Source organism: Jaculus jaculus, chromosome 4, assembly GCF_020740685.1.
Source record: "Jaculus jaculus isolate mJacJac1 chromosome 4, mJacJac1.mat.Y.cur, whole genome shotgun sequence".
Lineage (NCBI taxonomy): Eukaryota > Metazoa > Chordata > Mammalia > Rodentia > Dipodidae > Jaculus > Jaculus jaculus.
In genome coordinates this window covers 79,595,101-79,622,418 of record NC_059105.1, presented here as the reverse complement: position 1 = coordinate 79,622,418, position 27,318 = coordinate 79,595,101, and the positions used below count along the sequence as shown (strand labels likewise).

At 39.6% G+C, this 27,318-nt stretch overlaps 1 protein-coding gene across 2 annotated transcripts in view; it reads right to left on the bottom strand.

The window, feature by feature from the left end:
* Itgb6 (integrin subunit beta 6) overlaps positions 1 to 19,989 on the bottom strand; it is an 84,006-nt gene extending 64,017 nt beyond the window's left edge. The window contains exons 1-4 of one of the 2 annotated variants that reach the window (XM_045147551.1): positions 19,720 to 19,989; positions 18,987 to 19,069; positions 15,568 to 15,772; positions 14,715 to 14,961 (exon numbers count right to left, since the gene is read on the bottom strand). In XM_045147551.1, the coding sequence (XP_045003486.1) occupies positions 14,715 to 14,961; positions 15,568 to 15,772; positions 18,987 to 19,069; positions 19,720 to 19,780 (596 nt within the window). In that variant the 5' untranslated portion in view covers positions 19,781 to 19,989. The remainder of the gene's footprint in view (positions 1 to 14,714; positions 14,962 to 15,567; positions 15,773 to 18,986; positions 19,070 to 19,719) is intronic. The other variant, XM_004651874.2, reaches the window with a different exon arrangement.
* Positions 19,990 to 27,318: the final 7,329 nt, after the last annotated feature.

Sequence of the window (27,318 nt, the reverse complement as noted above, 5' to 3'; positions counted from 1 at the left end):
AGGCGTGTACCACCACGCCTGGCTGCAACTTTTTTTTTTTTTTTTTTTAATAAAGCCAGATTTTTAAAGACCCTTGCAGGCTAGAGAGATGGCTTAGCGGTTAAGCGCTTGCCTGTGAAGCCTAAGGACCCCGGTTCGAGGCTCGGTTCCCCAGGTCCCACGTTAGCCAGATGCACAAGGGGGCGCACGCGTCTGGAGTTCGTTTGCAGAGGCTGGAAGACCTGGTGCGCCCATTCTTTCTCTCTCCTTCTATCTGTCTTTCTCTCTGTGTCTGTCGTTCTCAAATAAATAAATAAATAAAAAGTAAAAAAAAAATTAAAAAATAAAGACCCTTGCTCGATAACTTGTCCATGACTCACAGTTCAGGCCATCATCATCTCTGTGTTGACTAGATTGGCTAACACTTATTTGGAGCCTACTGTGTGTCTCATACAGGTTCAAACACAGCCAATAATAGAACACCAAGTGATCAGAAACACCCCTCCCCATTCCAGTGTATGTAACCACTCCCATACGTTGCCTTCTAACCTCCATCTACCATTAAGATTATAGAGAACAAGGCTTCACATTCCGCTACCTCAAGTTGTCATCACACATGCATCATCCCCAAGCAAGACAAGAGAGCACCCCTTTCTCCTTCTTCTTCCTGTATTCCCCCTGCTGGGCCCAGAGATCACAGCAAGGCTCTTGGTTCTAGAGTCCACCTGTTCTAGAGTCGAACTCATGGTTGCACACCCTGCAGGCACTAAAGCTATTGTCCTTAAAATGTCACATTAGGGTGAGACCCGCACTAAGGGACATAATAGACTGATGGATGGAGCTCTTTGAGAGCGCCACCACATCTTATTCTTTCCTTTCTTCTTCATAAATCTTTTGACAGACATCTAGTTAGATTTTATTTTCTTTCTCTGTGCAGGAAGGCCACCAAGCTAGAAATTTTCTCCTTTCCTTTGTAGTGCTGAAGTTTGAATCTAAGACCTCAGCCTAGAAAACTGAATGCTTGAGTCTTCAAAATGCAGCCACATCTTATCCTGAAAGTCAGTTACTAGCTATTCATAGAAATTTAAGCTTTTGTTTTATAAACAAGGATAATAGCATAGAGCAGAGGTTCTCCAAGTGAGGCCCCTGGCCCAGCAGCATGAGCATTACATGGCCATTGCTAGAAATGCCACATCTAGTGCCCTGCCTTAGGTCTACCACCATAGACATAACTAGGGTGGGCTCAGCAGCCTCTGATGAACCAAGTCTTCCAGAAGCTTGCCAACCGTTGGTATAGAAGCACAGAGAGACAAGAAGAGGAGGCCCGGCGAGGGTGGTATGTTTCTTGAGGCGAGCTGGCAGACTTATAGCATGGACATTGTCTGGCCCTCAGCTCTTCAGGTCTAGTTGTCTGTCTCCTCGGCACACAAAGAGTATCTATATCTTTCAGAGTGAGGCCCTCTGTTTATGAGTCCATCTGTCTGAAGTACACATTTGATCCCCACAATTAGTGGATTCTGTATCTTTAAATTTACCTACTCATTGAAATAACAAAAGTAACCCCCATACCCCTTTCTTTTTTATTTTGTTTTGAAACACAGTCTCATTGCCAGGCTGACTTTGAATTAATTCTGTAGCTCGTGCAGACTTTGGGAGACAATTAAGACAACTGACAAAACAAAGAGCTGGTTCTTTGAAAAAAATAAACAAGATTGACAAACCCTTGGCCAATTTGGTCAAGCAAAAAGAGGAGAAGCTTCAAATTAACAAAATCCACTTTTTACTCTCAGGCTGGCTTCAGAGTCAGTGATCTTACCTCTACCTCATTTGACCAATATTTAGGTAATAAGTGAATTCCAGGTCAGCCTGGGCTAAAGCAAAGATCCTACCTAAGAAAAAAAGGAAGAAGAACCAAACCAAAAAATGTAATGCCATTTTGCCTGCATAGCACTAAGTTTTTAAACTGTTGTGATGCAGAGAGAAGTCTTAATGCAGCCAAACAAGTTAAAATGCTACACTCATTTAAAGTTTATATAGTTTCTTTTATTTTAAATTCTTGTTCATTTGCATGTGTGTGTCTCAGGGCTTCTTAACTGCTTAAGTGGGTAGCTTTAGACTTGAACTGGGGCTGTCATACTTTGTAAATAAGTGTCTTAAATAGCTCCAGTCACTTAAGTTTTTGTATTTTTTTGCCCAAGTCTTGCTCTAGGCCAGGAAGTACCTTGCAATTGGGTGTTTTATTGTTGAAAACTGATCCATAGATTATCTTTGTGTGTTCAATCCTTAATAAAATTTAATAAAATGAAACTAAATCAGCTTGCAAAAAAAAATTAACAAACTCTAAAATGAAAAAGGAGAGATCAAAACAGACATAAGTGAAATTGGGAGAATCATCAGGACTTATTTCAAAAACCTCTACTCCACAAAACTGGATAATGTGGAGGAGATGGATAAATTCCTGGACACATACCATCTATCAAAGCTAAACTCAGAGCAGATTAATCACCTCAACGAACCCATCACACTCATGGAGATTGAAAGAGTAATTAAAAACCTCCCCAAAAAGAGGAGTCCAGGACCAGATGGCTTCTCAGCTGAATTCTATCAAACCTTCATGGAAGAACTTAAACCAATCTTCCTAAAACTGTGCCACACAATTGAAGAACAGGGAAAGCTACCCAACTCCTTTTATGAAGCTAGTATCACCCTAATTCCAAAACCACAAGATGCCACAAGAAAAGAAAACTACCGGCCTATTTCCCTAATGAACTTAGATGCAAAGATCCTGAACAAAATCCTTGCAAACCGAATCCAGCAACACATCAAGAGCATTATCCACCTTGACCAAGTGGGATTCATCCCAGAAATACAGGGGTGGTTCAACATACATAAATCTGTCAGTGTAATACACCACATAAACAAGGTTAAACATAAAAACCACATGATCATCTTGATAGATGCAGAAAAGGCCTTTGACAAGATACAACATCATTTCATGATCAAAACATTGGAGAGAGCCGGGCGTGGTGGCGCACGCCTTTAATCCCAGCACTCGGGAGGCAGAGGTAGGAGGATCGCCGAGAGTTCGAGGCCACCCTGAGACTACATAGTGAATTCCAGGTCAGCCTGAGCCAGAGTGAGACCCTAACTCGAAAAACCAAAAAAAAAAAAAAAAAATTGGAGAGAATTGGCGTGGTTGGTTCATATCTTAACATAATAAAGGCAATATACAAAGCTCTGAAGGCCCAAATAATACTTAATGGAGAGAAGCTGGAGGAATTCCCATTAATATCAGGAACAAGACAGGGTTGTCCACTCTCACCTCTGCTTTTCAATATAATACTGGAAGTCCTAGCTCAAGCAATAAGACAGGAGAAGGAAATAAAAGGGATACAATTTGGAAAGGAAGAAGTTAAGCTAGCTCTATTCGCTGATGACATGATTGTATATGTAAGAGACCCAAGAGACTCCATCCCCAAACTCCTGAAGGTGATTAACTCCCATAGCAAAATAGCAGGATACAAAATCAATGCACAAAAATCAGTAGCATTTCTATATGCAAATGACAAAGATACAGAGAAAGAAATAAGGGACATAGTCCCATTTTCAATAGCAACAACAACAAAAATAAAATACCATGGAATAATGTTAACCAAGGAAGTGAAAGATTTATACAACGAAAACATAAAAACACTGAAAAAAGAAATTGAGGAGGACTTGCGAAAATGGAAAGACCTCCCATGCTCCTGGATAGGCAGAATTAACATTGTGAAGATGACATTCTTACCAAAGGCCATATACAGATTTAATGCAGTTCCAATTAAAATCCCTAGTGTTCTTCACAGAGATAAAAAAAATGGTCTCAAATTTCATATGGAAAGACAGAAGGGCTCGCATATCCAAACTCCCTTAGCAGAAGAAATACCTCTGGAGGCATCACCATACCTGCTCTAAAGCTATATTACAAAGCCATAGTAATAAAATCATCATGGTACTGGCATAAAAACAGGAGTATAGACCAGTGGAATAGACTTGAGGACCTGGACTTTGGGTCAAGCAACTATAGTTACTTGATATTCAACAAAGGCCCAAACAATATAGGCTGGAAAAAAGACAGCATCTTCAACAAATGGTGCTGGACAAACTGGATAACCACATGCAGGAAACTGAAACTTGATCCACACATTTCGCCATGCACTACACTCAAATCCAAATGGATCAAAGGTCTCAATATAAGACCAGAAACTCGAATACTACTGGAAGAAAATTTAGGAAGTATTTTCCATGATATAGGAATGGAAAAAGACTTCCTGAACAAAACCCCAGTAGCTCATGATCTTAAACAGTTACTCAACCAATGGGATCTCATGAAGCTGAAGACTTTCTTTACAGATAAGCATACAATAAGCAAAGCCAATAGATTACCCACAGAATGGGAGAAAATATGTGTGGGGTATCCAACTGAAAGAGGCCTAATCTCTAGAATCTACAAAGAACTCAAAAATCTAAACAGTAAGAAGTCAAACACCCCACTCACAAAATGGGGCAAAGACCTTGAAATTGTGATTCTTTTGCCTCAGCCTCCAGAGTAGCTGCAATTACAGGCTTGTGCCAGAAGACCTGGTGCTTAAATCATTTTCTTAGTTGGATATGACCAGAGAGGGAAAACAAGAGAGCTTCCCCCTGTGAAGTGAGGTCAGCAAGGCGAGGCTATTTCTTCTCTCTACCCTCACAGAGTAAACAGCTGTGCTTTTGATGATCTGTTTAGTGCCATGGTGTTTTTTTTTTTTAAATCAATTTCTTACACTTTTTGTTGATGATTTCACTGTTCAAAATTGTCCTTAAGCCTAATACTGAAGTGTTATTTAGTGTCCCTAACTGCAAAAAGGCTGTTTGTGATGTGTCCTGTGCAGAAAATTTGTTAGATAAAGTTCGTTCAAGCATGTGTTCTAGTGCTGTTGTCTCAAGTGTACTGCTAAGGAACAGAGAATATTAGTTAAATCAGGCATTTTTATACTAAGACACACATACAACAGACGTTTACATGAACCTCTCTCTTTCATTGTTTGTGGGAGAATGTTTAGCGTTAGACAAACCAATGCTTGGACACTTTTATAGAATATGGCTACCATGAGTGATGAGAACCGACTGTACTATAGATTCGAATGACTGTGGATCCTCCCACACCGAGTAATCAAGTTCTCAAGGGAATGAGCATGCTGCTGTCTGTGAGAACAGTCACCTTCTCCTTATCAGAGGACCTGCACAAAAAGCAATTCAGACTTTCCTTTTGTCCCTAGGCTTCAGGGCAAGCAGACTTGGAGAACTCTGGTGCTGAATGGCACACGCTGACATGGCCCAGACAGCCATCTCCAGAACGCTTGCTCTTGGTCTCATCAGCTTCCCCAGCCAGGGGAAGTTTCACAGGCTTTGGCAGCCAATGGCTTAGGACATGCCCTTCCTGCCTCTTGGACCCCTCTTTCCTCTGCTCCCCCAGCTCACCGGGCCTGTCTGCTATTTCAGCTGTGTCGGGACACCTGCTCTGGGGGGTCCAGGAAAGCGTCATTTCCAGGTGGCTTTTCATATTTCCTTTCTGATTTGTGATGTTTACTGTTCACTCTCAGAAGTCGGTCATAATTCCCTCATTCTTAATATTATGCGTCAGGTTTTATGGAAACTGAAGTGCTGACCACAGAGAGTGTCTACCTAGCAGGGTGGTTGTGCGGCTGCAGAGATAAAATATGCCAAGCACATAGCACAGTGAGCTCTGCAAGGTGTTTAATAAACACCAGTGCCATTTCTTATGCAAATCACTTCACGCCGAGTCCAGCACAGCCCTGAGACAGATAATAGATTTGGCTAGTGATATCTTTAGAATCATGTTTTCCTGAACTAAAATAATACATGTTCATTTAAAAAATGGGTTTTATTAAAGTATTAAGAAGGAAATGACAACTTTCCCCTTTTTGCTCACATGAATATGTGGTACATATGCATGTGTATACATGTTTGTATGTGTGTGTGCATGTGTGTGTGTGACTGTGTATACACAGTGTGTGCATGAGTGTGCAGGCCACAGATTGGTGTTAGGTGCCTTCCTCAATCACTCTCCACCTTATTTAAAAAAACCTTTTTTTTGTTTATTTTTATTTATTTATTTGAGAACGACAGACAGAAAGAGAATGGGCACGCCAGGGCCTCCAGCCACTGCAAACAATCTCCAGATGCGTGCGCCCCCTTGTGCATCTGGCTAACAAGGGTCCTGGGGAAATGATCCTCGAACTGGGGTCCTTAGGCTTCATAGGCAAGCACTTAACTGCTAAGCCACCTCTCCAACCCTCCACCTTATTTTTTGAGGAGTGATCTGTCACTGAATCTGGAGCTCTCCAATTCAGCTGATCTAGCTAGCCCGCGATCCCGAGGGCTTCCTGTCTGTCTCCTCAGCACGGGGATCATAGGTGTGTGCTGTCATGCCTGGCTTTTTTGAGTGGGTCCTGTGGATACAATGCCAGGTCCTCATTCTTGTGAGGTGAGCAGTTTACCAACTGTCTAATCTCCTCAGACCAGCAAGAACAGGTTTTAATGTCTGTGAGGTGTGTCCTCGTTGGTTTGTTCATTTTCTATATCTGAAACTTTATTTTATTTTTTTTCTGTAATAAAATCTCTTTAACATATATTTTCAAACTATTTCACACTTCTGCTTAGAAAAAATTTCTTTGATGGGGATATTACTAGGTTATACTTTGACCCATCTTAAGAACTCCTTTCCAAAAAGTTTATAGCAGCTGTCATTTCTGATATTAGTATTTGAGACTATCCATGTAACAAAACAAATGAAAAACCAAAGTAATTGATTACCTGGAGATGCCATCTGAATGCTCTCTTGAACTTTTATTTAATTACCAGGACTGAGCATTTGTCTATATTTGCAGACATTTTATATTTATTCTTTTGTCAATTGGCCAGTTTATATCCTTTAATTATTTTCCTGTAGGGGCAATTCTTATTTTTGACTTAATTTTATGAACTCTTTTAACAATATCTTTTTCTTCATATTTTATCTCTTAATTTTATGATAATTTCAGTTATATACTTTAAAACTTTTTTTTTTCTTTTGTTTCAAGGCACATTCTCACGCTAATGCAGGCTGACTGACCAGGAACTCACTCTGTAGCCCCAGGCTGATCTTGAACCCTCAGTGATCTTCTTACCTCAGCCTCCCAAGTGCTGGGGCTAAAGGCATGCTCTGCTAAAACTTTTCACACATTTTGTTCTCATCCATTAATGTAAGAAGTATTATGGGATCCCTAAGACATTCCAGATGGCATTTAAGGTCAAACTATTTTCAGTACATTGCAGAGATGCCATTTTAATTTTACTGTGTGATTTCACTGAGGCCAGAGGAGCAACAGTGAGTACAGAGCTGGGGCTTCCCCATGTGTCTAGGCAGTTGCCCCAAACTGCGCTAGGAGTCCTGAGAAGTGTCCCCCTCCCCGCTCCAGGAAGTACTCACCATATTGAGAATGAATGTTACTTTTACTTGATTGTCCTTGAGGAAGCATTAAAAAATCATTCATTATATGAATTATGCATCTCTGAATACAAGGTTTTTTTTGCCATTTGAAGAATTTACGTAAAGCATTTATGTTGCACAAAGTACAGCATGCATAGAAGAAAGCATCTGTGTGACTGAGCTGAACTGGCTTTTTTTTTTTTACATGGAGCATCATTTTTACTTTAAAGAATGATTGACAGGCAGACTATCATTCCAACATGAGTATTTGACAGACATGTTCTTAAAAATGAACAAAGTGAGACTGTCACTTCCAGGAATACTGATGCTTGCATTTGTTGCCAATCACAAAATTCAAGATAACTAGGAACATTAGAATTTAGGAAATTGTTCATTTGATACCACAGAGATTACCAATACTCCTAACACTTTCCAACACTTCAATGTGGTAATAAGACTGGTGGTAATATTAGCTAGCATGACTCATGAAATCTGGAATATTGGCATAACTCATTGAATCAAAGTTTTCCAAGTAACCTAAGTATCATGTTACAAAATTATGATTGGCAAAAAAGTCACCTAAAGTTCCAGACAGACGCATGGACCTTAATGTTGTAGAATCTGAAATGTTCCTTGGTAGTGCTTTATGTTACGCACTGAACTTCCATCTAATACCTGCCTTGAATGTAATAGTAAAAGTCTGTCCACAGTCATTGGAAGAAGCTACTAAGTGAGTTTCCTTTACCCATAAATGTCTACATGAGGTCTGACTTTCTCATGCAATTTTACCTAAAAACATTACAATAGATTAAATGCAGAAGCAGATATGATAATCCAGTTGTCTTCTACTAATCTAGATGTTTAGGAGTTTGCACAAAATGTGGATTAATATCACTCATTTTAAAACCCAAAATTTGCTGACCTTTGTTTGTTTTGGTAAATATAATCATTTTTCCATTAAACACATTACAGTAATTTACAGCGGGTTTCTTATTAGACATATTAAATCAATAATTCTTTCATTTTATCACATTTATTTATTTATTTATTTTTTTTTTTGAGGTAGGGTCTCAGTCTAGCCCAGGCTGACCTGGAGTTCACTTTGTAGTCTCAGGGTGGCCTTGAACTCACAACAATCCTCCTACCTCTGCCTTCCGAGTGCTGGGATTAGAGGCGTGCACCACCACACCTGGCTTCAGTTTTATTTTTAATAAGAAGACTATAGATAGACATTAATTAATTAAACTAAAGGTCTTTGGGAAGTCTTAATTTTTAAAAAATTATTTGTTTATTTATTTTCAAGTAGAAAATGACGGAGACAGAGAGAGAGAGAGAGAGAGAGAGAGAGAGCGAGCATGTGAGTGAGCTAGCACCAGGGCTCTTGATACTGCAAATGAACTCCAGACTCATGCACCACTTTTTACATTTGGCTTTACATGGATACTGGGGTTCCAACCTGGGTCATTAGGCTTTGCAGGCAAGCACCTTAACCACTGGGCAATTTCTCAGCCCTGACTTTTTTGAAAAAATATTTAAACATATTTATTTATTTATTTGAGAGCGAGAGTGAGTGAGAGAGAATGGGCACGCCAGGGTCTCTAGCCACTGCAAACAAACACTAGATGCATGCGCCACCTTGTGCATCTGGCTTACATGGGAACTGGGAAATTGAGCCTGGGTTCTTAGGCTTTGCAAACAAGTGCCTTCACTACTAAGCCATCCCTCCAGCCCCTTACTTTTTTTTTTTTTTTTTTTTTTTTTTTTTTTGAGACAGAAACTTGCTTTGTAGCCCAGACTAGCCTTGAAATCAGAATCCTCCTTCCTCAGCCTCCTGAGGGCAACAATTAGACATGTAACACTGCAACCGCACATGCTTGGGATCTTAATTGTTAATTGTATGTGGGAGTCCTGAGATCTAAAGTTTGAGGTCTATTAAATGAAAATAACGAGAGATAAGAGAGTGTGTTAACTAGAGAAAGTAAGCTTTGTTTTGAATGTCTGTTAAGTTCTGAGTTCATTCACTTTTCACAATGTCTCTAGGAAGTCCATATTATTATCCTTTTTAATGGAAATGAGACAACTGCTGTTTCCAGGAGATCAAACCCATGATCTTCCCCTAATGGCTCCCCACTTGCTGTACGCTGTACAGTCCTCTCCCCCCGCCCCCCGCCGTGCTCTGTGGTTGCTCTTGTCCTACTATGTACTGAGAACTTATCATGCTCCTGCAAAATGCTTCTGTTCATGACCTCAGCCAATCTGTGTGATCAGTACTGTGATTCCCAATTTACGGAGGAAGAAACTGAAGATTTGAGAGGTTAAATTACCCAACTAAAGGCACATTAGGAATGCAGAATTAACTCAGAGGTGACCCTGGAGTCCAGGTGCTTAACCACCATGCTATCCCACATGGCTGCTCTGTGACAGGAAGTCAGTTTCTTAAGCAATGGGCCAGGGTCTTTTTTTTTTTTTCCTCTCTAGATCTTTCCACATCTAGTATAATGCTTGAGATTCAGTAAATTTAGGCTGAGACAGGAAGACTGTCACATGTTTCAGGCCACACTGGCTAAAGAACCATCCTGTCTCAAACAAAGCAAAGAGAAACAAATGTATGAATGGAGTGTTTCTATTAGCCAAAGTTAAATAGTCAAACTGCTTTGATCTTCCTAGAAGCTTGTTTGTGAATAGAGTCTCACTGCTAGTTCAAGGTGTTGATGGTCAACTTAGCAAAGCTTTTTAATTCTACTTGTTTTCTCTGCTAGCATTCCATATTTATTGTTTCCCATGGTCTCTTATGTAAGTCAAACTGCTACATTTTAGCTTGTCTGTGGCAGGAAGAATGATTCTAAATATGACCCTGGGCAGAGGAAGCACTTGGTAAGCCTTGATGGAATTGACCGTCATTAGACTCTAGTGAAGCTTATAGCAGGGCTTAAATTAGGCCAAAAACCAAATACAAATCTCAGGACGTTTCAGTTTTCTTTGATATATAGAAGAAAATGCTAGAAACAGAAGGAATGCTTTTATATCAGACATTGACATTTGGGAGATGTTTTAAATAAGCTTATTTCCTTTTACAAATTAATCCAATAATTTGCAACAACAACCAACCATAGTTATTACTTGGCACTTTTGACGCAAGTTATTATAACTCTGGGAATTTGCATGTTCAGTGTTGCAGAAACTGCTAGAAGCCACGTACTATCAATCTTACCTCCTTCATGGAGGAATGTACTTAGCAACTATAAGGTTTTCGTTAACATCACTGACAAAGCTTCTTAAATTAGGAAAAGCAATTCAGCATCCATTTATAATTAAAAGGAAAATGTATGAAAGACCAAAGTAGGGGTAGTGGGTTACCTTCCTTGACCTGATGTATGAAATTAAAAATCAAAAACAAAAACTACTGACAATATACTTAAGGGTGAAACCTTAAATATTCCCCCCTAAAGACCATGAATATGACAATCTTGTCTCCTCGCAACACATCAATAAAAATTACACTGGTGCTCCTAGCCAACACAAGAATGCAAGAAAAAGTGGAATAGATATTGAAGAGGAAGAAATTGTTTTTCATTAATGACATGACCATGCATTGTAGAAAATCACAGGGAGTCTACAAAATCAGACTGGAATTAATAAGAAAATTTGTCAGTTTCAGGATACAAAATGAATATTCCAAATCAATTTCATTTCTATAAATTTATCATTGAAAACAAAAACATGAATACCTGTAGGAATAAGTAAAACAAAAAAAGGTGCAAGAGTTTCACTCTTAATACAGTGCAACGTTTCTCAGAGAAATTTAACAAGACAAAGCAATAGAGATATTTGTAATAAGGATGGGTTTAGGAAGTTAAATATCCCCAAACTGATCTATGGTTTCAATATAAGCTCTGTCAAAACCTCAGAATATTTTTTGGAGAAACTGATAGGTTCATTCTAAAATTTATGTGGAAATGAAAAGGTTCTAGGAAACTTAAACAAAAGAAACAAAAAGTTGGAGGACATATTTCTGTTTCTACTTTTTACAAAACTACAGTAGGACAATGAATGGATCAGTCAAAGAGAATATGGTATCCAGAATTAGAGCCACACATGTATAATCAATTGACTTTTAACAAAATCAAAGATAAGTCTTGGTTAACAGACAATGCTAGAATAGCTGGTTACCTATATGCAAACAAATGATGAAGCTAGACCCTGTTCTTTCATTTTCAATTAAAAAAAAAAAAACTCATTTGGGTCTGTAAGCCTAAATGTAAGAGCTTTAACCTTAAGGTTTCAATAAGAAAAAAAAACAAAACAAAAAATTGAGTAGAAGAAAAAACTTTCTTACAACAAAAATATGCTAACTATAAAATTGAAAATTTATATGTTAGTCTATATAAAAATTTAATAATATTATTTTTTACTTCAGACATTGTTAGGAAAATAAAATATAGATCACAAGTGGGGAAACATTTATGAAACATTTGGCAAAGAATTCATGTCCAAAATATTGAAAGAACTCTTATAACACAATATTAATAAGATAATCTAATTTGAAAAACTGTTGTAAGACTTAGGAAAAGGGTCTAAGGAGATGGCTCAGCAGTTAAAAGAACTTACTTGCAAACCATCACAGCTCAGACTCAATTCTCCAGGACCATATAAAGTCAGAATCACAAAGTTGCACATGCATCTGGCATTTATTTGCAGTGGTTAGCAGCCCTGGTACTCCCTCCAAACCCCTCTCTTGCAAATAAATAACAATGTTTAAAAGTTTTTTTAAAGACTTAAGAAAAATACTTCACAAAATAAGGTATAAGAGGGACAAATAAGCACAGGGAAAGATGTTCAACCTCCTTTAATAATGAAATGCTAATCAAAGCAACAGTGAGGCACCATTACATACCTATTAGAATGTCTCAAATTAAAAGGACTAATTACTAATGAGTCTAGAGGAATTTAGTCAGTTTAAAATGAGATCTGGTCCTGCCCACACCAAGTATGGGTGTGGATGTGGACTGTCTGGAACCCTCTCATACCATTATGAAAATAAAAGGTTGTGCATTCATTTTGCAAAAGAGTCTGGCAGTTTTTTTTAATTAAAACATATTATACAATTAATTAATTCTAGTGTCTGTATACAGTTAAGAAAAATAAAAGTATATGTCCCTGAAAAGATTCATATGCAAATGATCATTCCAACATTTTTCACAATAACCAAAAAAGTGAAAGAAATCCATATATCCATCCATGGAAGAAAAAAAGAAAAGAAAAGAAATTCAGTGAATCCAAATATCCAAATATGGAATGTATGTTAAAACCGAGGAATAGGGCTGGAGAGATGGCTTAGCAGTTAAGCGCTTGCCTGTGAACCCTAAGGACCCCAGTTCGAGGCTCGATTCCCCAGGACCCACGTTAGCCAGATGCACAAGGGGGTGCACGCATCTGGAGTTCGTTTGCAGTGGCTGGAAGCCCTGGCGCACCCATTCCCTTTCTATCTGTCTCTTTCTCTCCCTCTCTCTCTGTCACTCTCAAATAAAGAAATAAAAATGACAAAAAAATATTAAAAAAAAACGAGGAATAAACTTCTGATATGCACAAACACATAAATAATTCTAAACAATGTGAACAAGAGAATCCGGACACAAAGTATATACTACAATATTACATACTAATGACATCCAAGGATAGGCAAAGCCAATCTAAACAGAAATCAGAGCGTAGTTTCTTCTGAGGAAGGAGAATTGACTGCCATGGGGCATGAAGGAAACTTCTGAGAGGATGACCATGCTTACCATGTCCTGTCTGGGATGTTGACTATTTTGGCTCCTTCAATTATCAAAACTCACCAAATGGCATTTTAATGTCTGCACTTTCAGTGTATGTTGGTTGTACCTTTGGTGGAGCAGGCAAAGCTGTTTCTTAAAGCCATGCCCTTCCTTTTCCTTTTTCCTTCCTGCTGGAATGAAGAAATGGATAGTACCCTTACAGAATTCTAGGACCATGAAGATAAAATCCAGGTGCCAATGATGATAGAGCAGGTGGCAGAAGAGCCCTGGATTCCTGACATGTGTAGAGTTGCCAACTGGCCCCGAGTTGCCTTTCCCTGGACTTCTTTGTGTGAAAGAGAAAAGCAATTCTTGTAGAGCAGTGTCTCTGAGCACAATTCCTTTCATGGGTAAATTACTTTGGGCCATGTTAGATTATAATTGAGAACTTACACTGAGTGCTCTAAAATGATGATTCAAGCTGTTTGTCATTTATAAAGATTGGTTCCTTCCGTGTATAAATTTATTAACTGTTAACATCCATTTGAAAAATCATTTTCATATACACTAGATACATAACAATAAAAACTAAGGTTTGGGGCCAAACCAGATTTTAGTAGAAGTCTCTGGTTAGCCATATGGCCTTGGGCAAGTTACTAACCTCTCAGAGCTGTGATCACTTCCTCTGCATACAGGAATCATGAAAACAGCTTTAACCTGCTGTTATCATAAGGACAGAATGAGGTCATGAGTATAAAGTGTTCAGCATAGGCTCTAGCACAGAGCAAACGACAGCTCTTTTTCACTAGAAGAATATCAAATAATTTGATTTTGAACATGTCACTGACCATACAGGTAAGCCTTCACAACACCATTTGCCCTTGCCCATCACCTGCATAATACATAGTTCTAATGGCTGATCATAGCACAGTAAAATTGAATTATTGTCTTATTTCCTGTTGAATTTAATAGCTCCAAAGGCTGTAAAATCCGTCTTCAAGCAGTGTGAGGAAGCCAAATTTCCCAAAGTAAGTCAGGGGAGCCTGCAAAAATTATTATTTTGTGACAGAAGTCATGGTGGTGGAGAAAAACTCTGAGAAATGTAGATTAGTGTCAACTAGCCTGAGAAAATGGTAGCCATTAAGGATTGAATGTATTTGAGGAATTGGTGTGCATTGGAGAGGGTGACAACCCATAGGTTTCAGTCCCCTTACCTGCAAATGTCTGGCTTTGCTATATCCTGATCTGCACATGAGAAAGATGCTGCGGAGCCCCAGGCTAGAATGGTGTAGTAGAGATGACCTCACCTTGGCTATGGATGACCTAGGCCACAGAGAACTGCTGAGATCCAAGCAGATGAGTGAGAAATGCCAGCGCGTTGGCAAGCTCTTGGCACTGTGGCTGGGGCGTGGAGGTTAAGTCTATAGAAATCCTAGCCCAGAGATGCCAGAGAATCAGTTACTTACCTACAGGGATTGGCGATTTCCTCTGGTGTGGTTTTCACAAAAGGGGAGACTGGTTTTTCCACAAAAGAGCCGAAGCCCAGTCTAAAGTTGCTGGTTAATTTAGACATCTCCTTGGAAAGCCGGGAGCCCAGCTCCTTGATTGTGTTGAGGTCGTCATCCATGGAGGCCGACAGGTCCATGAGGTAATACAAGTCCACCGGGTAGTCCTCCGTCTGGCGGACCCGTACTTGCAGGGTATGTTCACTTCCTGCAAAGCCCCACAGCAAAGGTAAATTCATCAACCTCACATTAATTTGCAACTAGCCAATCTCTGCCAGCTGGCTGTTTTATTTCAACATGAACTTGTTAAGATGCATACAATTTCATGAACTCCATGGTAATGTTTATACATGAGCAGTCTACGGAAATCTTTCAGCAGTGAGTCCTGAAAGGCTGAAGGAGGGATAACTTAGGATATTTTATATCTCCTTGGGAGAACTAGCTTCCATTTAGATGGAAGATAAGCAGAATTTTTTTGTGTGTGGTTTTAGAAAAGGTAAACCCAATAAAAGGGAGATTAAATCTATGTTTCAACCCTTGAAGAAATGAGAGGTAGCCTGGACAACATTTAGGTAATTTGAGTGGTCACTATTAGAGAGGGTTTTTTTTTTTTTTTTTTTTTAGGGTCACATTTGGAGTGCACAGGACCAATGTCAAAAAGAAAAGTGTTAGCAATCCCCTGTTTCCTTAAGCTTGAGAAACATGAATCATATGTTCAACGATGTGTGACCTGGTGGAGGCTGGGTCACTGGCATAGCAATGAAGCACTTAGAACATCATATTTACTCACGTGAGTCATGGAAGCACAACATACCTGGTCTCAGTTTCAGAATCAAGCTCTGAGGTGCAATCTGAACAATGTCTGAACTATTTTTCTGTCTGCCTATGCTCAGAGGCTTATTCCGAAGTATCTCTACTTGGGAGACAGGGTTTTCGATGAAGGTTAATTGACATCCTTTAGCTAAAAGATTTGCTGGGGTATCACACCTTTCACCAACTCCAGATGGATGAGTAAAATTCTAAAAAGGAAGATAAATAATAAAAAGAAAAAAGACAAATCTGCATTTTAGTTTAAGATGCCAAAGTGTCTCACATGCTTTGCCAGTTAAGCATTTTGCCATACTAAATAAGTCACATCCCCAAATGAATGTTGGCAATTGTAGGTCTGAAGATGTCATAGTTGAATAACCCAAGAATTTGACCAGTGAAATTTTGAGCAAAACTGGAATTTCCTTTTATTCAACTGAGCTCATCTAACAGGTATTTATTTTCTTCAAAGCCCATTTTTTAAAACTTTCTCCACTGTCATGACTGGATCCTTGAAGTAGTTGAGTTCCAAGAGTTGCCAGCTCCTGTAGATTTATTTGATCAGGACAAATGGTGGTTCCTGGAATCCCAGAACTGTCAAGCTTTGCAGTGTGTCTATTGCCAAATCCAAAGTGATTCTTTCTGTGAGTTCCTAAAGGATCAGAGCACAGGACATCGGGCCTATCTGCCCCTGTGTACCAGTTTTATTAACTGTTGTATTACCCTTCTGTTATAGCATTGCATTCACTGAAAATGACCTCTTGGTCACATGAAACTCAATGATATACAGTGTTCTATTTCAAGCACTTTAAGAGCTTTCTCCAAGGCTTGGAGGTAGGAAAGGAAGTAGAGAAGATAGCTTAAAGGCCTGCTTTTCTGTATCGGACTCTAGGATTCCTCAGCCCTCTTCAGATCACCCTGAGCAAGGCCCACAGATACACTTCCTGGGAGAGGGGTGGCCATTCCAACAGCACCCAGGCAGAAAGAATCAAGAGATAATGAGGTCTGGGGGATGACTTGGTGGATAAGAGCCCTTCCTGCACAAGCATGGAGACCTGAGTTCAATCCCCAGTACCCACAGAAAACCTGGGCATGACTGCTCATGCCTGCACCCCCAGATTAGAGAAGGGTAGAGATCGAGTCACTAGAGCTTGCTGGCCATTTATTTTAACAACAGAACAGTGTGCCCCAGGTTCAGTGAGAGACTTTCTCATGGAAATCAGTCCAAAGAGAGATAAAGGAGGGCACCTGACATCCTCTACTGACCCCTGTCCACATACATGCCTGTGCACACACACATCTGCACACCCCTCCAGGACACAAAAACAGTACAGAAAAAAAGATAGAAGAAAAAGAGAGAGAGAGATGAAAACCTGTCATTAGGGCCTGGGGTTATAGCTCAGTGGTAGAGTGAATGCCTAGCTTATGTGAGGCTCTAGGTTGAATGCCTGGTACGGAAAGAAAGAAGAAAAGAAAGAAAGAAAGGGGGGAAGAAAGGGAGAGGAATCAATCTTACTGATAGCCAAGGCTGATCTAACGCATCGCCTGTGCAAAAGTGCAAAAGTGAACTTGAGGCCCTTTGAGTCCCTAAACAAACCAGTGCTCATACTTTTTCCTTTCACCTTCGGATTTGAAGCAGAGCTCACTGTTTTTATCAACTAGGAAGACTGCAATTCTTTGAAAATTGACATATGAAAATATAATTTGTTACTTGCCAGGCAGGCCTATGCTCTAGAATGAGCATGGCAAACTACAACTTCCCATGATGGAACAAAGGCCAACCAACAATGGCAGCACAAGACCTCAGGATCTTTCACATGATGTAGCTCCTATCAGAGGTACCCACAGCCTTTACCAGCAAAACAAAGATGCTGTGAACCACAGGACAAACTTTGGGTGTGCCCTGTGAATAATCTTCTGTCAGTCTCAACTACTATAGTAATGGCTACTTCTGCTTAGAGTGGCCTCTAAGGAAAACCTGGCTTAAAATCTGAGCATCATTTAGCTGCCAAGTTCTGGCTCAAAGAAAAGCTATCAGTACTTCCTTAGGAAGTGCTCATATGTTAATTTTAAAAAACCCACAAAAACCCCTCCAAAAAACAAAAAACAAAACCAAAACAAAACAAGCATTGCAATACAAATTCTAAACTGGTATTTTAAGACTCTAGCATGAAGCAAATAGTCTCATCTTTAGAAAGCTCATGTCCAAAAATTGTGTGTTGTTTTCTTTGTTGCATGCTGTTTTTTAAAAATTAAAAGGAAGTTTTATTTTATTTATTTGAGAGAGAGAAAGAAATAAAAAGGCAGATAGAATGGGCATTCCAGGGCTTCTAGCCACTGTAAACAAATTCCAGACTCATGTGCCATCTTGTGCATCTGGCTTACATGGGTTCTGGGGAATCAAACCTGGGTCCTTAGGCTTCACAGGCAAATGCCTTAACCACTAAGCAATCTTTCCAGCCCTCTTTCTTGCATACTCTTTAACCTACTTGTCAAACATGAGCTCAAAAGAGCCTAATTGCCTTAATTTTGCTTGTGGCTCCACCAGTGAAGGTTATGGCAGGTGAATGAACTGGTAGTGTTCTGCGTATGTGGGCTCTCTCCACAGATACACACTGAATGTGAAGTTAAGTTAAGGCTCTGATAGTTACAAGCTGCTTCTGAGACAGGCATCTAGGCTCACTTCTCCTTGAGCATGCCACTTGGTTCTTGAACTTGGCAATTGCAGGTAGGAATGCTTAGCATCTTTCGAGTAGGTGGGAATTATTTTAAAATCCAGAACACAAGGGCATCCCTTTATTACTACGGATCTTTCTCAGGTTGCTCTCAGGCGTCACTGCTCAGATAGTGACTGACGGGCTGTCTTGTTAGCTATTCCCCATCATGTCCACCACTTTACATAGTTTTCACTGTGGCCAGATAAGGACTGTTTGTTTAGAGCTTTAATTGCTATGCTACAGAATAGCTGATGTCTGAAAGTAATGCTTTCTCTCAACCTAGACATCTTCTTGAAATACCTAGCAGAGACTCACATTGGAGCCTGGCTCCGAGATGGAATACAACTGCAGAATCGATAGTAAATGTCTGTTTAACTTCAGCAAATATTGTTTCATGAACACTGGTTATTGAGTCTCTGTTTTACATGTAACCAGCTAAAAAAAAAGAAAAAGAAGAGTGACCAGGCCAGACCATTAGTTAAGTATTTTTTTAAAAATAATTTTACATCCATTCCTTTTATGAATTGTTTTGAATGTAATTAAATGAATACTACTTTGATCACTGGCACTTATAGTTTCCTTTCTCTATGTTTAACTTAAATAAAGAACTCCGCAGGGGAAACAAAAAGAGACATGATCAGAGCTCTCACGCAGGACATTAGCATAAGCGTGAACAGTTTTCGGGAGCATGGTAGGTCATGGGCTTTACCTCCTGGGAACACCAGGCACAGTGAGGTCCCGCGAGCAAGCAGTCTCCGCAGGTCTCTGCACCGTCCCCAGCACAGCCACCTGCTTTCAAACCAGCAAGATGCAAGGCATTAAGGCACTTCCGTTCACCCAATTTATGAGACCTATGCCTCTGAAGTTACTTGAATAAAACAATATCAAAGTTTATTTTCGTCTTCAAAGATTAGTCCTCAAAATGTTAGCAATTCACATAAAAGTTTCTATTTTATACCCACCACATCCTAAATTCACCATACAGGATTAGCATATTAATTCTCCATATTCAACATCTGCACTTTAATTTCAAAAATTACTAGCATCTCTTATAAATTTAGCATTTCTGTTTTTGAAATAAAAATCCTTTTCTATCTCTCCAGATTATTACTTCTAAGTGGAAGGCTTTATTGTATGCTAAAACAGAAAGGCTTCCAAAATGACTGTCACAATGGAATTAAGAAGTCCTATTGTGCAGCAATGTTGTCTAATCCTCCTCATTAAAATGCCTTTGGAACCTTTGTATTTATTTACTTTATGCCTAGAACATTCATTGTGGAAACAGCCCGGCCTCTGCCTATAGTCCGTTAAAATGTTAACTCAGTGGCAAGAGAGTTATCAAACAGATCAGTGAAAAATAACTTCAGATCTAGTTTCTGAATCAAATGACAGTTTGTCAAACATGCCACAAAAGCATCTATATCGGGGAATTCAGATCTTACCTTGGACGTGATCATTCCTTCCTAGAAATAGAAAGAGCAGGCAGAGCAGCTCAATCCCCATTCGGCTCAGTTCTCACCGTGCTGGCAGATTAAAAACGAGTTACCTCCAATGTTACAAGACCAAGGCTGGGTGTCCAGAGGGTTTCTTTCCTGAAGTGTAAAACTTTAAATACTACTTACATTGCTTTGCAAAGAAACTTGAGATGTAAATTAAAAAGCTTTCATTAAGATCGAAATGAAAACAGAAGTTACCTGGACAGGTAAAGAAGAAAGGCTGTGTTTGAAAGCAACCTCAACATGATTTACTTCCTTGTTCTCCTTATAAGGAAGGCAGGTGTACAATCACCAAGAAGGTGGGGAAATTCGTTCAGGAGAATTTTTCTTTCTGTGTGTCAGTTCTATTAGTCTCTCTGCATCCTAGAGAAAGTTGATACTTTTAATGAAATACTGATCAGTGAAATGTCAAAAGAGAAAGTGAAAAGTGATGGTTTCTGTAATCATTTTAATTTAATGCAAGCAGTGAGAATGTGAAATAAAACCAAGCATGCAAACTAAATACAAAGAAGGCTTAAAACAAATAAGCCAACCGAAAATACCTGAGATTTTTGTATTCCATGTTAGATCCTCTGCAGAGACTTGAAACAAACTGAAAAATACAAACATTATTTTACAGTCAAATTAGATGTTAGGCTAGAGAAAAAGCAAACACTGTTTTCTTTATGATTCAAATTAGATAAGAGATATTTTCCATAAACATAAACCTCATACTTAAAAACTTCTATTAGAAATAAATATAATATGGGAAAACCAATTAAATCAAAGAAGATACTGTCAAAGCAACAGCAACTATGATAGGAACAGAAGTGAGAGTGATCAAGCTTCTGAACCTCTCTTCCTAACAAACTCTTCTAAGAATGGAGATCACTCAGAGCCTTTGCCTCGTGTAATGAAGATCCTTGGCAGACCCTTCTACCAGAACTGAAAAACAAAGAGAGAAGATCCCTAAATGTCAAACAACAACAACAACAAAAACAAGATAAAAAATAAAAGATAAAATGGGTCTAATGTACTAGTCTGGCTTGTAGTTTATAACTTGGTACACAGGAGGAAAATTTATCTGTAACTTAAAAGAGTAACACCTCAAAATACATGTAATCCATACTTAAATGCATATAACTGTTCATATCCACCCCCAAACACAGTCAGGAAGGCATTTGGGGATTTGAAGAAACTGTGAGCAGGTAAGAGTCAAATACATTGACACTTCCAACTACCTGACCTCAGACAGGCTTCTTTGTGGCTGGGCTCATGTCCTAGGAGACTATCTTCCAGAGGTATATTTCCAGCAGGCATATGAAACCTGTAACAAGAGAAAAACAAATTACAGACTGCTTAGATTTTTCCAGAAGCCTATGTTCAATTTGGAACTCTATAATATGCAAAACCTGGGGGAACAGAGTGAGACTCCTGCAGTAAGAATCCAGATTAAAGAGTTGAAAGATGAGCCTTGGGGAGAAAAATACAGCTATATGGGATCAGTGACTGAGCTTGAAGAATAATGATTGAGCCATGAATATTCAGTGTCCCTGAATATGACTTCCATTTTTAAACTCAGTATTAGCTATCATTCATTCATTCAGGCAGCATGGATTTTGAGCATCTACTTTGTGACAAATACATTAATTAAAATATATTTTATTTTAAGTGATATATCAGAATTTTATATTTTCCTAGGATACAATGTGACATAACAGTTCCTGTTTGTAACATGTAATGATCAGGTCAGGGTCATTGGCATATCTAGGCATCAGAAATATTTTATTTATTTGACTTGGAAGCATTTAATATCCTTTCTGATATTCATTTGTAATAGCCAATTAATTACTATTGAGCATACCTGTCCTGCAGTGTTTTGTAACCTTAGATGTTATTCCATCTAATAAATCGCATCCTTATACCCACTAACAATCTTCTCATCATCACTTCCTCTCACTCTTTCCAGGCTCTAACCACTATATTGTGCTCAATTCCTTTGAAACCAGCTTTTTCTCTTCCGCATATAAATGAGCACATGTAGTATGTGTCCTTCAGTGTCTGCCTTGTTTTGCTTTACATAATAACCTCTAATTCTATTCATATGGCTGCAAATGTCAGACCTTTGTTCTTTTTATGACTGAATAATATTTCATTGTGTGTATACACCACATTTTCTTTACCTGTTAAACTAGGCATAGACAGACCTTACATAGAGTGAACAGTGCTGCAATAAACATGAAAATACAATTAATTTTCAATATACTGATTTCATGCCTCTGTCTCAGTAGTGGGACAGCTGAGTCTATGGTAGTTGTAGTTTTTGAGGGAACACTATACTATTTTCTAGAATGCAGATATATCATTTTAGAAGCTAAGGCTATGTCAGTTCAATAGAAAATCAATCTTTAAAAAATATTTTATTTTGATTGATTTATTTTTTATTTATTTGGTAGAGAGAGAGCGAAAATGGGCATGCCAGGGCCTCCAGCCACTGCAAATGAACTCCAAATGCATGCACCCCCTTGTGCATCTGGCCAATGTGGGTCCTGGGACTAGAACCTGGGTCCTTTGGCTTTTCAGGCAAACACGTTAGCCACTAAGCCATCCCTCCAGCCTGAAATCAATCTTTTGACACATGCATATATTCTAGGCTGGAAGGCAGTGAGTGAAGAGACTCAAAAATCAGGCAGGGATCAGGGCTATGGACAGTACGAAAGTTAGATAAGAAGGAAGAGGGATCATGGTTATATCTGGAGCTAGAGGTCAAATCATATGCAACTTTGACCTTGAATTTTACTTTAAACAGGTTAGATTATCATTGGAAGGCTGAAATCAGAGGAATAATATTATTTAATTTCCATTTAAAGGAATATCTCTGGCTGCTGTGCAATGGAGGACAGGCATATGGGGCAAGACTGTCCACAGCTGCTGCTAAGGACAGAGACCATAATATCTGGGACTAGAATGTTGATGATGCAGGAAGAGATAGATGGTGATCTGGGATGTATTTGGAAGTGGACTATACTCATGGATATGGAAGAAAGAGCGGCATTTGGCCTGAGCTGATGAGTGATGATGCTCTTCACTGGGGTTTGGCTGGGGAGAGGGCAGCTTTCCCATAGAAGATAAGGACCAAGAGTAGTTGTGGTGGTTTGATTCAGGTGTCCCCCCATAAACTTAGGTGTTCTGAATGCTAGGTTCCCAGCTAATGGAGATTTGGAAACTAATGCCTCCTCTAGGCAGTGTATTGTTGGGGGCCAGCTTATGGGCATTATAGCCAGTGTCCCCTTTCCAGTGTCTGGCACACTTTTCTGTTCCTGTTGTCCACTTAATGTTGGCCATGGGGTGATATGCACCCTCTGCTCATGCCATCATTTCCCCCTGCCATCATGGAGCTTCCCCTTGAGCCTATAAGCCAAAATAAACCTCTTTTCCCCACAAGCTGCTCTTGGTTAGGTGATTTCTACCAGCAATGAGAATCTGACTGCAACAGCATTGTAAGTCTAAGATTCTAGAAAGTGACAAGTGAAGATTCCACAGAGGCAGCTGGGTATGAAAGTCTGGAAACGAGGCAGTGCCAAATTGCAAATTATAAGCATGGTGGGGCCATCGGCATAGATTGGATGCTATAAGCATGATGCTATGCAAAGACAGAGTGGTGAGTGAGATTCTCCAAGAAAGTGAGCATGGAAAGGGAAAAGCCCTGAGGCCCAAGGCCGGGGCCTGCTGAGATCTAGTTCAGAGGCAGAGAGGAAAGGAAGCTACCATTTAATGAATATCCATCTTGCCAAACAGGAACCTGTCTTTGTTGGAAGCCAGTTCTCCAAGTATCTCTCATGTTTCCATATGAGATTTTCACACCTCTTGCAAAGAGAGGCAATGGCTGCGTTTGTTCTGGACCACATGGAAGTGTATAAGATGAACAGAAGCTGGTCGTAGTGGCACTCGCCTTTAATCCCAGCACTTGGGAGGCAGAGGTAGGAGGATCACCACAAGTTCGAGGCCACTCTGACACTACACAGTGAACTCCAGGTCAGCCTGAGCTAGAGTGAGACCCAACCTCGAAAAACAAAACAAAAACTAAACAAAACAAAACAAAAAAGATGATCAGCCTTTAAAGACAGATGCAATGGAAAATTGCTTCTAGCTTTGAAAGCCAGAAAGCATGTCTCTCTGTAGATTAATAGGTAGAAGTGCTTATACCTTGGAAAGTCAGACAGTGTCAGCCTTCAGCAGAAAGAACAGGCATGCTTACTGTCCATGATGAAAGGCTCAGTCAGTTCCTGAAGCTTGGTCTGTCTGAAAAAAGGTCTCTCCTCTTCCCTGTTGTATGATCTCAGAAGTTTGGTTGGGAAATGGGTGAAAAAGTGATAAGACTTTGATCACTTCTATTTCTGTGAATGATACAGTCCTCTATTTCTGTCCTGGACATCTTGGGTCTCAGTCAGTGTCCAGGATTCTGTGACAAGCTAATGTATTAGCTTGCAAGTAAACTGAACCTCTACACTCCTTCAGCCCTTCGTGGTCCTTGATCACCACCTCCTCAAAACCAACCTCTTTTGTCAGATTGATCATGTAACTTTCAAACATCACTTTGGAAGAAAAGAACAAGAATCCCACAAACTACTTCTAGGTGCCTTGGACTGTCCAGTGATTCCTGAGTCCAGTGGCTTCCAAGGCTCTAAAGGGTCTGCCTACCCTCCCTCAGTCACTATGGCTGAGCTGGAATTACAGATGTCTATATATTTCTTGGGGATTCTAGCTGACCCCAAAAACCTTTTCTTCCTGTAAGATTGTTGGACTATCTCTCAGCCTGTTGTGGTTATGAGAACTCCAGTGACTGTTGTTGCCAATGGATATGAGTGATAGTGGTGTGTGCTATTCCATGCCCTCTGCCAACTGGATGCAGGCAGGAACAAGAGCCTGGGAGAAGTCCAAAGACCTAGTTTTACCTGGGAAGTTGAATACCAATGAAAATGAATTTGACTTGTAAGTCTCATATAAGTAAATTCCACCCGAATCCTAAACACCATGATTACACTATTATATTTATCATTGTGCCTATAATTGCAGCCACACTGGTTCATTCCCTTCCTTCCATCCCTGTGAACATATCCCTGCTGTCTGGAGGCCCTTGTCTCCCTCTCACTCTTCTCATGTGACCAGCTTAGCTCACTTCCCTGTCTCTAACATAGACAGAAGTTTCTTCAGGAGAAACCTTTGTGTCTCTCAAATCCTCCCTTCCTGTGGACATCCAGGAGAGCTCTTTCCTCTGCTTGCAGTTGTATGAACACTGACCTCTCTCCCTCACTTGACTGAGTTCTTTTAAGTCATTAATTTACTCAACAAGCATTTATTGAATTCTTACTGTGCAGCAGGAGGGATCATGTCCTGGTCAATCTTTCTATGCCCAGCCTTTAGCACAATTGGTGACACTTTCTAAGGAGTCAGCTATATTTATGGGGCAGATGGATGGTGTTTATGTTGTCAATGTCTCGTATTTCACCTGTGACAGGAAATTACTCAATGGATAGTGAGTAAATAAATGAGTAAATGAATGAGTCATTGAAAAAGGGGAAGAAAAAAATCCTTGCTTGAAGTGTGAGGATGGCAGTCAAAAGGCTTAAAATACAGGGCAGAAGAAAGGAAGGGAGGAATTGAAGAGGAAATGTAGAGTAGAATAAGGGTGTAAGAAAATACCCTTCCACTACTTCCTTATTGGCCGTGATCTATATAGTTTATACCAAGCTGCAAGGCTTTTGCTTCCTGATGATGTAGAGCCCAGTGCCCAGTCCCAGTCATCCTATGAGCAGCCAGTCTATTAGCTGCTGACACTCTGTTTTGAAGGTGTTTTGAAGGGAACAAAGCAGATCATTTTCTTCTGTTTTGATATACACTGGCCTCCCTTATGCATAGGGGATAATTTCTAAGACTTCAGTAGACTATGAATCCATGGATAGTACCAAACCCTATAAATGCCATGTTTTTTTTAATACATATGTGCATAAATTTAATGCCTTTTCTGTCTTAACTGAATTCTATCACACATTGTGTCTGTAACTTTCCCAGTAAGAAGCAACAGCAAAACCAGAACAGATTTCTTTTTCCTTTCTTCACAGTTTCACAGTTGATATTAAAAAAAAACCTCTAATTCTCTAAAAAATTTTTCATTATTTTATTTTATTTGAGAGAAAGAGGCAGAGAGAGAGAGAGAGAGAGAGAGAGAATAGGTGTGCCAGGGCCTTCAGATGCTGTAAACAAACTCCAGACGAATGTACCACCTTGTACATCTGGCTTATGTGGGTGTTGTGGAATCAAACCTGGGTCCTTTGGCTTTGCAGGCAAGTGCCTTAACTGCTAAGCTATTTCTCTGGCCTTTTTTTAAAAAAAAACAAAAACAAAAACAAAAACATATATTTTAGCATCCTTGGTAATTTTCACCATTTCAAGGAAGTTATTTATGGCTTCTCTTTGGCATATCCAAATCCAAGTATCACTGATTATATTCTTAGAGGTCACTTTTAAGTAAATTAAGGATTTCTTAAATATAAGAACTGCAATATCATGACAGTTAATAACTGATCTGATAACTATGAGGATTGTGACCAACATGAGAGTAACATGAAGTTCAGATACATGGGAGAAAGGATAAATCATGCACCGAAGAAATAAATTATTGTGCTATTCTGAATGGTAAACAACTTCAAATTTATGAATTATTTGTTTCTGCTTTTTCCATTTGATACTTTTAGATTATAGTTCCCTATGCCTGAAACCTCAGAAAGCTAAACTATAGGTGAATATTTGGGGATGCAGGGGAGGGAATGTGGAGAGATACTGTATGTGGAATTTAAGTAGGGAAATACAGGTGGAAAGTAAGTTTGAAAAAAATCATTTACTTATTTATTTGAGAGAGTGAGAAAGAGGCAGACAGAAAGAGAGAGAGAGAGAGAGAGAGAGAGAGAGAGAGAGAGAGAGAATGGGCACACCAGAGCCTCCAGCCACTGCAAACCAACTCCAGACACATGCACCACCTGTCCATCTGGCTTACTTGGGTCCTAGGGAATCAAACCAAGATCCTCTGGCTTTGCAGGCAAATGCCTTAACTGCTAAGCCATCTCTACAGCTCAAGTAAGGAGTTGTTTGTTAATGGGAGGTGAAGCTGGAATGAGGAAGAGGGAAAGGAAAAGAGAGGGTGGGAGGGAAGAGGATGGAGAGAGAGTGTACACACAAGCACATCAGGCTGGAAGAAAGGAGCAAGTCAGTTTTAAGAGTCAGCAACTAGGTATAAACAGAAGTCCAAGCAGGGGAGCGTGATACCATGTGGGAAATGAAGTGGTAGAGTGGGAGTACCCATGACAAAATTAGTAAAGAAGGGCTCTGAGCCACATGAACTGAAAAATGAGAGAGCAATAACTAACTCTACTAGACGAGGAACGTAGCACAAGGCAAGAGCTCATGTATCTCAAGTGGACTTCCAACTTGGATCTCGTAGAGACCCAGCTCTTTCTGTATTCCCCCACTGTCTCTTGTAGAGCTGTGTGTCCTCTTATAACAAATCCC